The following is a 12,384-nucleotide window of genomic DNA, read 5'->3' on the forward strand; positions in this document are numbered from 1 at the left end:
TTAAGTGTTTGGACACGCTAGAGGCAGGAAACGTGTTCCCGAAGTTGGGGGAGTCCAGAACCAGGGGCCACACAGTTTAAGAATAAGGAGTAAGCCATTTAGAACGGAGATAAGGAAACACTTTTTCACCCAGAGAGTTGTGAGTCTGTGGAATTCTCTGCCTCAGAGGGCGGTGGAGGCCGGTTCTTTCAAGAGAGAGCTCGATATGGTTCTTAAAGATAACGGAGTCAGGGGATATGGGGAGAAGGCAGGAACGGGGTACTGATTGGGGATGATCAGCCATGATCACATTGAATGGCGGTGCTGGCTCGAAAGGCCGAATCTTGGGCTACTCCTGCACCTATTGTCTATTGTCTGTAAATTAGTAGCCTGGACAATGCCAACACGTGTGACTTTCCCATTGTGTTTTCTTGTTCAAGCTGTGCCGAGGCGATTCTTGAAGCCGATCCGGAGCAGGCCCATAGTGCAGACACTCATCATGGGGGAACTCCTCTTCATTGGGTCAAAAAAGCCGAGGTTAGTTTCCTTTTTAAAGCCCTTGCTTACTATCTCTTTAAGAAAGAACTGCAGATGCTGGAAAAATGGAAGGTAGACAAAAATGCTGGAGAAACTCAGCGGGTGAGGCAGCATCTATGGAGCGAAGGAAATAGGTGACGTTTCGGGTCGAGACCCTTCTTCAGACTGATGAAGGGTCTCGACCCGAAACGTCACCTATTCCTTCGCTCCATAGATGCTGCCTCACACGCTGTGTTTCTCCAGCATTTTTGTCTACCTTTGCTAGCTATCTCGCTCATATAAGCTTGGATAGGGCCAAGTGTATTAGCTTTAACTCAATACTGCTTTATAGCAGTGTGTTGCCTTTCAATAATACTTCATTTATTGTGCAAAGGTTTATTTTGTTCTGGGGTTCAATAGTTCTTTATTATCCCAGTAATACAGGGCATTTTTTTTTATAGCAGTGTGTTGCCAATCCCAGATTTCAAGAAATACTTCATTTATTGTGCAAGCGGTTTATTTTGTTCTGCACGGGGGTTCAATAGTTCTCCGGTTTCCTCCCCAGTAATACAGGGACATTGGCTTCAGTAAAAATTGTTTTTTTGCATGCAGTTCAGTAAATTATTTCTGCACACAAGTACAATCCCAGATTGAGTACAAAGTGTATAGAAACGCTGGCACAGTGGGAGTGGCGCAGCGGTAGAGTTGCTGGCTCACAGCGCCCGTGACCCCGGTTCAATCCTGACCACGTCTGCTGTCTGCACGGAGTTTGCACGCTCTCCCTGTGACCGCGTGGGTTTTCTCCAGAGGTTTCCGTTCAAGTTTCCTAAGTGGGACAGGGGCATAAGGCAGCAACTCTACCGCTGTGTTCTTGCGCCCGCCATCGTCAACTACCTCCACCTTCCTCTCCGGTACTCCGGTCTCCGGGGATAAGCAGGGGCCGGGCTCAGCGGCTTCCTTCCACGGGCGGTTTTCCGCAGTGGGCGAGCCCGGCCCTGCCGCGCGGCGTGACGGGTTTTGAGAGCCGCCTTCGCGATTGCAAATTGTTCCGTCGTGGAATAACGGCGTTGTGTTGATGGGACTATTTCAGATGATTCGGCTGCTGATGGACCACGGATGTAGCTTGAACTACCTGAGTAAGACTGGGGAGACGCCCTTGCACATCATGGTGAAACGCGAGCGTTTCGAGTGCGCTTTGGCACTGCTGGTGCACGGGGCCGACACAAACGTAAAGGGACAGAATGGTAATACTCCTCTTCATCTTGCCATGAAGGTCAGTGTTCTCCAATACTTCACTAAATTGCCCATCAGTCAGCAGTCAAAGTCAACTTTATTCGTCCCTTGCACATTACATGCAGTGAACTGAATTTGCCAGCAGCGATACACTTAAAAAGAACACGCAATACACAATACAATTTGACACAAACATGCAAGTGCACGTTAGTTTATAGTCACTAAATGTATTCCTCTTTATCTTTTGTGTGAATGTTGTTTTCTTCAACTAGCCATCCCATTAAAATGTACCGGAAGAATCATAGTGAGGAACTGTGGGGAAGGTTGGGCTGAGATAGTGCGAGCATCGCTATATATGGAAAAGCTTACAGAAGAACTGTGCAGTTAGATTGCCTTTATTTCTAAATCGTCCTGAATTCATTTACATACTGATGACCTTTTCCATTCTTAAAGGCATACGGTCAGAGAGAGATCCACACGGGAACAGGCCATTCAGCCCATGAGGTCCATGTTGACCATCAGCCACCCATTTACACTGATACTACATTGATCCCACTTTATTCTTTCCATCAGTGTCTCCCCACCCCCGCCACCCAGGATCCGTTACTCACCTACACACAGTGGCCAATTAATCTACCAAACCTTTGGGATGTGGGAGGAAACGGGAGCACCCAGGAAAACTCGCACAGTTCACAGGGAAAATAGCCAATACTGGCCGTCAGGACTGAACCCCAGCTGTATGTTGAAACCTTTCAAATTGCTGCCTTGGTCTTCGTCATAGAGCATTGGAAACGAGCCCTTCAGCCCAACTTGCCCACGCCGAACAACATGCTCCATCTGCACCAGTCCCACCTGTTTGTGTGTGGCTCACATCCTTCTAAACCTATCCTATCCATATATACCTGTCCAAACATACCTGCCTCAACTGCCCCCTCCGGCAGTTTGTTCTATAAACCTACCGTCCTATGTTTAAAGAAAGTTGCCCATCAGGTTCCTATTAAATGTTTCTCCCCTTACCTTAAACATATAACCTCTGGTTCTTGACTCCCCAACGCTGGGGAAACACTAGATGTATCCTCTCTATTCCTCTCATGATCTTATACACCTCTAAAAGATCACCCCTCATCCTCCTGTGGTCCAAGGAATAGAGTCCTTGCCTGCTCAACCACTCCTTATAGCTCAGGGCCTTGAATGCTGGCAACACCCTTGTAAATCTTCCCTGCACCCATTCCAGCTTAACAACATCTTTCCCCCACGCGGTGACCAAACCTGCACACAGTTTGCATTAACCAACCTGATCTCCCGGTGGCTCAGCACTTCAACTCCCCCTTCCATTCCAAATCCTGCCTTTCTGTCCTGGGCCACCGCCATTGCCAGAGTGAGGCCCAGCGCAAATTGGAGGAGCAGCACCTCGTATTTCGCTTGGGTAGTTTGCACCCCAGCAGTATGAACATTGACTTCTCCAATTTCAGGTGGTCCTTGCTTTCTCCCTCCTTCTCCTCCCCTTCCCAGCTCTCCCACAGCCCACTGTCTCCACCTCTTCCTTTCTTTTTCCAGCCCCCCCCCAGTCTGAAGAAGGGTCTCGACCCGAAACGTCGCCTATTCATTCTCCATAGATGCTACCTCACCCGCTGAGTTTCTCCAGCATTTTTGTCTGCCTTTGATTTTTCCAGCATCTGCAGTTCTTTCTTCAACACAATACTCTAAATGTCTCTTCACCAATGTCTTGTACAACAGTAATATGACCTCCCAACTTTATGCTAACTTCGAGTAATTGAAAGGCTTTATTTGTCTCTCCAAGAATGTGCCTTAATTGTAACTTGGTTCGCTGAGTTTATAAAGATCTGAGAAAGATAATTGCAATGTTTGCAATTTCTGTAAGAATTCCAATCTGTTATGTAATGCTGCTTGGAATGTATTTTAACCCCGAGGTGCATCAGATAAATGAGACCATCTAGAGTCAATTAGCACAGAAACAGCCCCCGTCTGCCCACTAAGTCTTTGCTAACTATCCCACATTTAATAAAACCAACCCCACACTAATCAAATGCTATTCTCCCCATATTACCATCAGCCCTTCTCGGTTTCAGTCACTCACCTACACACTGGAACAATTTACATTGGCTAATTAAATGCCTAACCTGCACGTCTTTGGGATGTGGGAGGAAACCAGAGTGTCCGGAGAGAAGACATACACAGTCACAGGGGAGGTCATGCAAACTCCACTTAGATGCTGCCTGACCTGCTGAGTTATTCCAGCATTTTGTGCTGCATTCTGTGTTGAAGGGGTCCTGCTGGCTTTTCCCACACAGGTACTATGAGTTCATGCCCTGATTCCATCATCTTGATTTAATATATGTCAGCTCATGCAGCAGGATGTGACCTGATTGAATGGTAAGTTAGACAAAAAGAAGGAATTTGTATGATTTCTCAAAGACTGGTTTAGTTTAGAGATACAGCGTGGAAACAGGCCCTTCGGCCCACCGAGTCCGTGCCGACCAGTGATCCCTGCACACTAGCACTATCCTACACACACTGGGGACAATTTTTTAACATTTATACCAAGCCAATGAACGAACCTACAAACCTGTACGTCTTTGGAGAGTGGCAGGAAAGTGAAGATCTCAGAGGAACCCCACGCAGGTCACATAGAAACATAGACAATAGGTGCAGGAGTAGAGGCCATTCGGCCCTTCGAGCCTGCACCATTCGCCATTCATTATGATCATGGCTGATCATCCAACTCAGTATCCTGTACCTGCCTTCTCTCCACACCCCCTGATCCCTTTAGCCACAAGGGCCACATCTAACTCCCTCTTAAATATAGCCAATGAACTGTGGCCTCAACTACCTTCTGTGGCAAAGAGTTCCAGAGATTCACCACTCACGGTGAGAATGCACAGACAAGTACCCGTAGTCAGGATCAAACTTGGGTCTCTGGCGCTGTAAGGCAGTAGCCACGCCACCATGCCGCCCGTTCTGACTGGGTTGGGCTAAATAGTTGTGAGAATCGGTTTCTCCGTCGTTTGGGCACGTTAATAATATTTACTTTGGAGGGCAAGACTAACCTCCAGCATCTTTGCGGTAAAGAAACCTTACTTCCTGCCACAGGATAGCAATTACTGTTGGTATTGCTGAGACAAAATACCCTTTTGTTTCTGCCGGCAGGGAGGAGCCCGTGGTGATGGCCGCTTATATCCCCATTTCCCAAAAATTCACTTAGTCATGCTGTTTTTGAACATTTTTTGATTGTGGGCATTTCTGACGAGCTCAGCATTTTTGTCTATCTTTAGAGTCATTGAGTCATACAAGCGTGGAAACGGGCACTTCGGCCCAACTTAATCACAGCGGCCAACATGTCCCATCTGCCTGCTTTTGGCCCATATCCCTCTAAACCTGCCCTATCCATGTGCCTGTCTATATGCCTCTGAAACATTGCCTCAACTACCTCCTCCGGCAGCTCGTTCCATACACCCACCCACCACCCTTTGTATGAAAGAGTTACCCCTCAAGTTCCTTTTGAATCTTCCCTTTCCCCCCCACCTCACCATAAACCTATGGTCTTAAACGTGTTTAAGGAGGAACTGCAGATGCTGGAAAATCGAAGATAGACAAAAATGCTGGAGAAACTTAGCGGGTGAGGCAGCATCTATGGAGTGAAGGAAATAGGAAACCCTTCTTCAGACCTTAAACTTGTGGTCACCTTAAATTAATGTTTTATGTTTTATGTTTTATTCCCAATTGTTTACTGTATGTCATTGTGTGAAGCACCAAAGCAAATTCCTTGTATGTGTACATACTTTGGCCAATAAACTTATTCATTCATTAATGAATTCACCTGGATCTTCTATCCGTATTTCACACATTTTTGTCTCACAGCTCCAGTCTTTCCATCTGTGGACTTTGTTTTATTTTGGAGTATTTTTACTGGGGGACACCGAGTGAAAGCTGAGCTGGAATTCCTTTTTAAACCGTTCAGACCGACTAATACATAAAGCTTTTTGAAATGTACATTTTAAAAATGACTGAAATAGCTTTCTGTTGTTGCAGCTTGACAACTTGGATCTCATCAAGGCTCTGATTGTCTTTGGTGCTGATGTGAAATCCCCCAATGACTTTGGAGAGACACCTGGCTTAATTGCTGCACGGCACAGTAAAGGTGGGAACGTCCATTGCGTTGGAAGAATTGTGAATAGATGCTGGTTTAAACCGAAGATCGACACAAAGTGCTGGAGCAACTCGGCGGGGACAGGCAGCATCTCTGGAGAGAAGGAATGGGTAACGTTTCGGGTCGAGACCCTTCTTCAGGCTGAGCCCTGTCTCAGTCTGAAGATGCGTCTCGACCAGAAACATCACCCATTCCCACGATCCAAAGATGCTACCTGTCCCGCTGAGTTACTCCAGCATTTTGTGTCTATCTTTGGGAATATCCATTCAATGTCAAGGCTTACCTTGGGAAGAAAAAATGGTATCAGCGAACGTAAAGCATTGAGTCATTGAATATAAAGGCATGTGTTAATTGAAGGTAATAGGACATGTATATTTGGTTAAAAGTCACATGTTTAATGAATGTATGATCGTTGAACCATAACTCGACTGTTTAAAGACTTTGATGAAACATTGTTCCTCTACAAACCGATAGACCTGAAAATAACAATGAACAGGGACCTATAAACCTAACAATGGGAAGAAAGCAGGAAAAGGGTACTGATTTTGTATGATCAGCCATGATCATATTGAATGGCGGTGCCGGCTCGAAGGGCTGAATGGCCTACTCCTACGTTTCTGTCCTAACTCGCAGTTTCCGCATAAAAGAAGTATAGAATTCACTTCTTCAGCAAACATTGTTAATAGCCTTGCTACTAATGTTGGTACACTGCTTTCCAGCTTCAGGAATAGACATTGGAGCCTCTTTTGGATCGTATGTGTAGCGTCCCAGTGATTTCCAACTTCTTCCGATCCCTATCAACTGTCCATGTAATCAGTGGATATTTCTTTTTGTATGGATACAGCGAGGAAGTCGGCTCCTTTGCCCAGCGAGTCTGGGTCGACCAGCGATCGCCCTGCTCACCAGCACTATCCAACGCACCAGGGGCAATGTACAATTTGCAGACGCCAATGAACCAACAAACCGGGAACAAAGGAGGACCCGGTGTGGGGGGACTGGGGGGGGGGGGTGAATACAAAGGCGGACTTGGCGCAGAATACTTTGTGACTTTGTTGGTGCCCTTTATGTGTTGACTATTGGCATACCTTGGGAACGCAAGCAAAGAATTTCACTGGGACAATAAAGCATTCATTCATTCATTCATTCACACCTGTTTGTGGATTAATTGACTTCTGTAAATTGTCCCTGGTGTGTGTAGGATAGTGCTAGTGTACGGGGTGATCGCTAGTCAGCGCGGACTCGGTGGGCCGAAGGGCCTGTTTCCGCGCTCTATCTCTAAAGCCTAAAGAGCGGATTTCTAGGCCACTCCTCCTGTACTTATAGTGCATGTTTGTTCTAACCAAATCAAGTGAATGTGCATGAATTGGCCCATTCTGATTGAAACCAAAGTTGTAAATGTTTCGAATGTAGTGAGAATGTAGAACTTGTCCCAATGTGAATTAAATTGATCCAACAAATCTGCTCAAAGATTCAGGCAGCATCTTTAGAAAACGTGGATAGGTGACGTTTTTGGACAGGAGCCTTTCTTCCAACTTGCCTGAAATTGCCCAGGTATCAGTATGAAGAAGGATCCATAACCCGAAAACACAAAACGCATGTCTGTCTGATTTGCAATAAAGAGGTTGAAAATGATTATCTCAAACTGAATCGGTTTGGCCTTTATAGTTTTTAGATGTATTGGTCAGCACGCAACAAAAAGCTTTTCACCTTTGTACCTCGGTACACGTGACAATGAACTGAGCTGAACTATGTAGTGCGTAAAGATGCATTAATAACAAATAACCTTTAACAGTTCAACCTGCATGTGGTAAATGTGTTTTATTTTGGATTGGATTGGATTGATGATAATGCCTTGTGTATTACTTGCCTGGTACTAACTGTTTGATGCCCTCAAAGGCAATAACCGGAAGGTGATGCTGAACCTACTGTATAGTATAGGTGTTGAATGCTGTTACCCGCCTTCTGATCCCCCCACTTCGCCATCTAGACAGCCAGCAAGACCAGCTCCTGTGAGAGGCAACACTGGATTAGGTAACCCCGGCTATTGACTTTGTTCTGTTGCGACTTTCCTTTTTGTCTTCGGGGCCTGTCCCACTTACGCGATTTTTTTTCGGCGACCTATCAGCACCGTCACAATCGCAGCAGGTCATTGAATGTTGAAAATCCAGCGGCGACTAGAAAAGGTACGGCTCTTTGGGCGACTACTCTCGACCGAAAACTTTCAACGTTGAAAATCCAACAGCGACCAGAAGTAGGTAAAAATCAGCGGGTGCGGCAGCATCTAGGAAGCAAAGGATCTATTCCTTCGCTCCATAGATGCTGCCGCACCTGCTGAGTTTCTCCAGCAATTTTGTCTACCTTCGATTTTTCAAGATCTGCAGTTCCTTCTTGAAAGTAAAAATCTTTGGGCGGCTGCTTGCGAACATACAGGCGTCACGTGTCGACATATCGCGGGGTGACACCTGTATGGTCGTTAGTAGTCGCCCAAAGAGTCGTACCTTTTTCTGGGCTCTGCTGGATTTTAAACATGTTGAAAATTTCCGCCGATCTGCTGCGACCACGACGGGTGCTGGCAGTCGCCGAAAAAGTGGCGTAAGTGGGACAGGCCCTTACACCTGAATCTCTCCTGCTTTGCGGTGGTGGAGCTAGGGGAAGGGTTGTGAGACGCAAAATCTTTCCCTTTCTGAAATGCTTTCCTATCCAGCCGAAAAAATGTTCGCAAAACAAGATCCTCTGCAACTTTGTCGTTCCACTTTCTCGTTCCCAAGTCTGCTTTTAATTTGTTTTAGAATCGCTTTGATGTTTATTCAAAGCAAAAAGTGAGATAGAGTACATATGGACGGTAAACCTCAAGTCAAGTTGGTGGTAAAATGGGCTATAAGGAGGTGAAGATCGGACAGCACGATGGCGCAGCGGTAGAGTTGCTGCCTTACAGCGCCAGAGACCTGGGTTCCATCCTGACCACGGGTGCTTGTCTGTATGGAGTTCGTTGATAAGATTTGTGATTAGTGCAGGTGTCAGGGGTTATGGGGAGAAAGCAGGAGAATGGGGTTCAGAGCGGAAACATCCTTTCCACATCCAGCTTTGATCCTTAAACCAAACCAGAAGAAAGTGCATGGAGAGGTCTGGCCGTGACACGTGTGGGTTTTCTCCTACTGTAATGGCTCAAGTTCACAAATGACTCTTGCGGGGGAAAAAAAGTCATTGCAGGTAACATGTTAATGCAACTCCACCCCACAAAACATGGCTGGCACTCAACTCCGCTACATGGCTGGTCCAGTTTCCTCACCCAATCCAAAGACATGCAGGGTTTGTAGGTTAATTGGCTTGGTGTAATTGTAAATTGTCCCTCGTGTGTAGTGTGCGGGGATCGCTGGTCGGCACGGACTAGGTGGGCTGAAGGGCCCGTTTCCGCGCTGTATCTCTAAACCAAACTAAACTAGAAGGCATGGCTCTAAGGTGAGTGGGTGATGTGCGGGGTAAGTTTTTGTCTTTGCACAGAGAGTGGTGGGGGCAGTTTTGTTAAAAATAACTGCACCACAAGTTGACTAGAGCTACTACCCTTTGTCTGCCTCCCCATAAACACAAGTAGAACAGCAGTCACAGGCACTGCAAAGTCATCGTTTATGAAACCATCTGTTTTACCAAGTGCCGGATAGATGCCAGTGTGGTTACCACATATTTGTCTGAAATGCCAGCTACAATTGGCAAGTTCTGCATCGTCCTCTTAGTCAAGGGTGGAGCACAGCTACACACAAACAAAATGCCTTCACTATTACACCAAGATAATTGTCCTGGAGAAACATCAAATAACAGGGAACTATTTGTTTCAGCCAGACCTCTCCATGCGCTTTCTTCTGGCTTGGTTTATGGGCCAAAGATGGATGTGGAAAGGATGTGGTTCTGGACTCCCCCAACTGGGAACATTTATCCTGCATCTAGCTTGTCCAGCCCTTTTATAATTTTATACGTTTCTATAAGAAACCCACTCATCCTTCTAAACTCCAGTGAATACAAGCTTAGTCTTTTCAATCTTTCCTCACATGACATCCCGGGGATTATCCTAGTGAACCTACGTTGCACTGCCTCAAAAGCTAATAGACACAAAGTGCTGGAATAACTCGTCCCTACTATGTAGGATAGTCCTAGTGTAGGGGGTGATCGCGGATCTTCGGGCCGAAGGGCCTGTTTCCACGCTCTCTCCAAAGTCCAGAATAAACTGGTGGTAGTATCTTAATAAACCTGGCTTGTTAATGGGCCTGTCCCACTTACGCAACTTTTTCAGCGACTGCCGGCACCCGTCATAGGTCGTTGCAGGTCGCCGAAAATATTCAACATGTTGAAAATCCAGCGGCAACCAGAAAGACGCCACGCCCCTTTGGGCGACTGAGGCGAAGACTCACGACCGTACAGGCGACACCCTGGCGACATGTCGTGGGGTACATGAAGCCTGTATGGCCGTGAGTAGTCGCCCTAAGAGTCGTACCTTGTTCTGGTCGCCGCTGGATTTTCAACATGTTGAAAATTTTTGGCAACCTGCACCAACCTATGATGGGCGGGTAATCGCGTAAGTGGTACAGACCCATAAGTGCCAGCCATGTTGTGTGGGGTGGAGTTGCATTAACATGTTGCCTGCAATGACTCTCCCCCCCTCCCCCCAGAGTCATTTGTGAACTTGAGCCATTACAGTAGGAAAGGAAGCAATTCAATCCATTGAGTCTGTGTTAACTCTGCAAACGCAGCCCGCTCATTTCTGTTCCGCCCTTTGTTTTTTCTGACTGTCTTCATGCTCACTGGAGATGGGCACAAAATGCTGGAGTAGCTCAGCGGGCCAGGCAGCATGTCTGGAGAATCGGAATAGGTGGCGTTTCGGGTCGAGACCCTTCATCAGACCCGAAACGTCACCTATTTTTGCTCGGTGGTGCTGCCTGACCCGCTGAGTTACTCCAGCATTTTGTATCTATCTTCGGTGTAAGCCGGCATCTGCAGTTCCTTCCTACACATTTCACGCTCACTGGGATATCTTCCCAGTTTTCCAATTTTCCAATTCCAATTCAAATTCAGAAACCAGAGTGTTGAAACTGGAGATTCAAGGAATTGCAGATGCTGGAATCTTCCGCAGAGCGCAAAGTGCTGGAGTAACTCAGCAAGTTGACCCGCTGAGTTATCCCAGCACTCTGTGTTTTACTTTAGAGTGGAACTTGTTTTCATTTGGCCTCTCAACTACTAACCCAATAACAAACTTCTCTCTGGTTCTCTTTCCTGCTAATCAAATAACACAGTTTTAAAACTGGAAAGTGGTGAAGGAGTTTTTCCCCCCAGTAAACAAGTGAAGGAGTCGAATAGAACTAAAGAGTACTTTCTGCTTTCAGGATATGATGACATTGTAGGGATTGCCACTGTGCTGGGGTCTTTAACCAAGGGCTTGGACTTTCCAGATGCTAATGGCGACAGATATCGAAGGTGAGAAAGCAAAATATGCGTCTAATCAAACCCCACTGTTATTGAGTGATACACAAATAGACCCTTCGGCCCAACTTGCCCACACCAACCAACATGTCCAATCTACACTAGTCCCACCTGCCCGCGTTTGGCCCATATCCTTCCAAACCTGTCCTATCCATGTAGGTGGCGGGTGTTTGGGATGAGAAAACCCACGCAGGTCACGGGGAGAACGTACAAACGCCGTACAGACAAGCACCCGCAGTCAGGATCGAACCAGGCTGGCTGGCTCGAATGGCCTACTCCTGCATCTATTGTCTATTGTCTACTGTCTATAAGCCGGGTCTCTGGCGCTGTGAGGCAGCAACTCTATCTCTGCATAGCCGTGCCCTTGTGTAAACCAGCATCTGCTGTTCCTGGCTTCTACACTTAGTGGGATTGTGTCTATTTCCAGATATGATCGCTTGCTGTGCCTGGACGGAGGAGGGATCCGAGGTCTGGTCCTGATTCAGCTGCTGATCGCCATTGAGCAGGTAGCGGGGCAGCCCATTCGCGAGCTCTTCGACTGGGTATCAGGCACCAGTACTGGGGGCATCCTGGCTCTCGCCATTGTACACGGTGAGTGACCTGTGGAACCTGGGGACAATTTCACAACTTACCAAAGCCAATTAACCGACAAACCTGCACGTCTTTTGAGTGTGGGAGGAAACCGAAGATCTCGGAGAAAACCCATGCGGGTCACGGGGTGAACGTACAAACTCCACACAGACAGCACCCATAGTCAGGGTGGAACCCGGGTCTCTGGCGCTGTGAGGCAGCGACTCTACCGCTGTGCCGCCCGCGTTCATAGTACTCATTAAAAAGAAGAATCAGTTTAACTTGTATTCACGCTGCCTATTTCCTAATCCTTTAGGCTTTATTTTGATTTTTCAATTAAAATAAATATTAATAATAAATGCAGTGTCAGCAGATTCCAAGCTTTAGGTTTAAGCAAATTATTATCAAGAGCCTTCTTCAGACTGAGAGTTGGGGGAGAGAGAGACACA

General features: G+C 46.7%; 2 protein-coding genes across 4 annotated transcripts in view; both read left to right on the forward strand.

The window, feature by feature from the left end:
* The window catches only part of LOC129713715 (cytochrome P450 3A29-like), a 116,445-nt gene that overhangs the window by 42,062 nt on the left and 61,999 nt on the right, over positions 1–12,384 (forward strand). The gene's annotated exons all lie outside the window — the stretch shown is intronic.
* pla2g6 (phospholipase A2, group VI (cytosolic, calcium-independent)) overlaps positions 1–12,384 on the forward strand; it is a 37,830-nt gene that overhangs the window by 14,594 nt on the left and 10,852 nt on the right. For 2 of the 3 annotated variants that reach the window (XM_055663352.1, XM_055663353.1), the window contains exons 6-11: positions 420–516; positions 1,586–1,768; positions 5,779–5,887; positions 7,793–7,927; positions 11,269–11,359; positions 11,793–11,956. In XM_055663352.1, coding sequence (XP_055519327.1) covers positions 420–516; positions 1,586–1,768; positions 5,779–5,887; positions 7,793–7,927; positions 11,269–11,359; positions 11,793–11,956 — 779 coding nt within the window. The remainder of the gene's footprint in view (positions 1–419; positions 517–1,585; positions 1,769–5,778; positions 5,888–7,792; positions 7,928–11,268; positions 11,360–11,792; positions 11,957–12,384) is intronic. The other variant, XM_055663355.1, reaches the window with a different exon arrangement.

This window comes from Leucoraja erinacea, chromosome 37 (assembly GCF_028641065.1).
Source record: "Leucoraja erinacea ecotype New England chromosome 37, Leri_hhj_1, whole genome shotgun sequence".
Lineage (NCBI taxonomy): Eukaryota > Metazoa > Chordata > Chondrichthyes > Rajiformes > Rajidae > Leucoraja > Leucoraja erinaceus.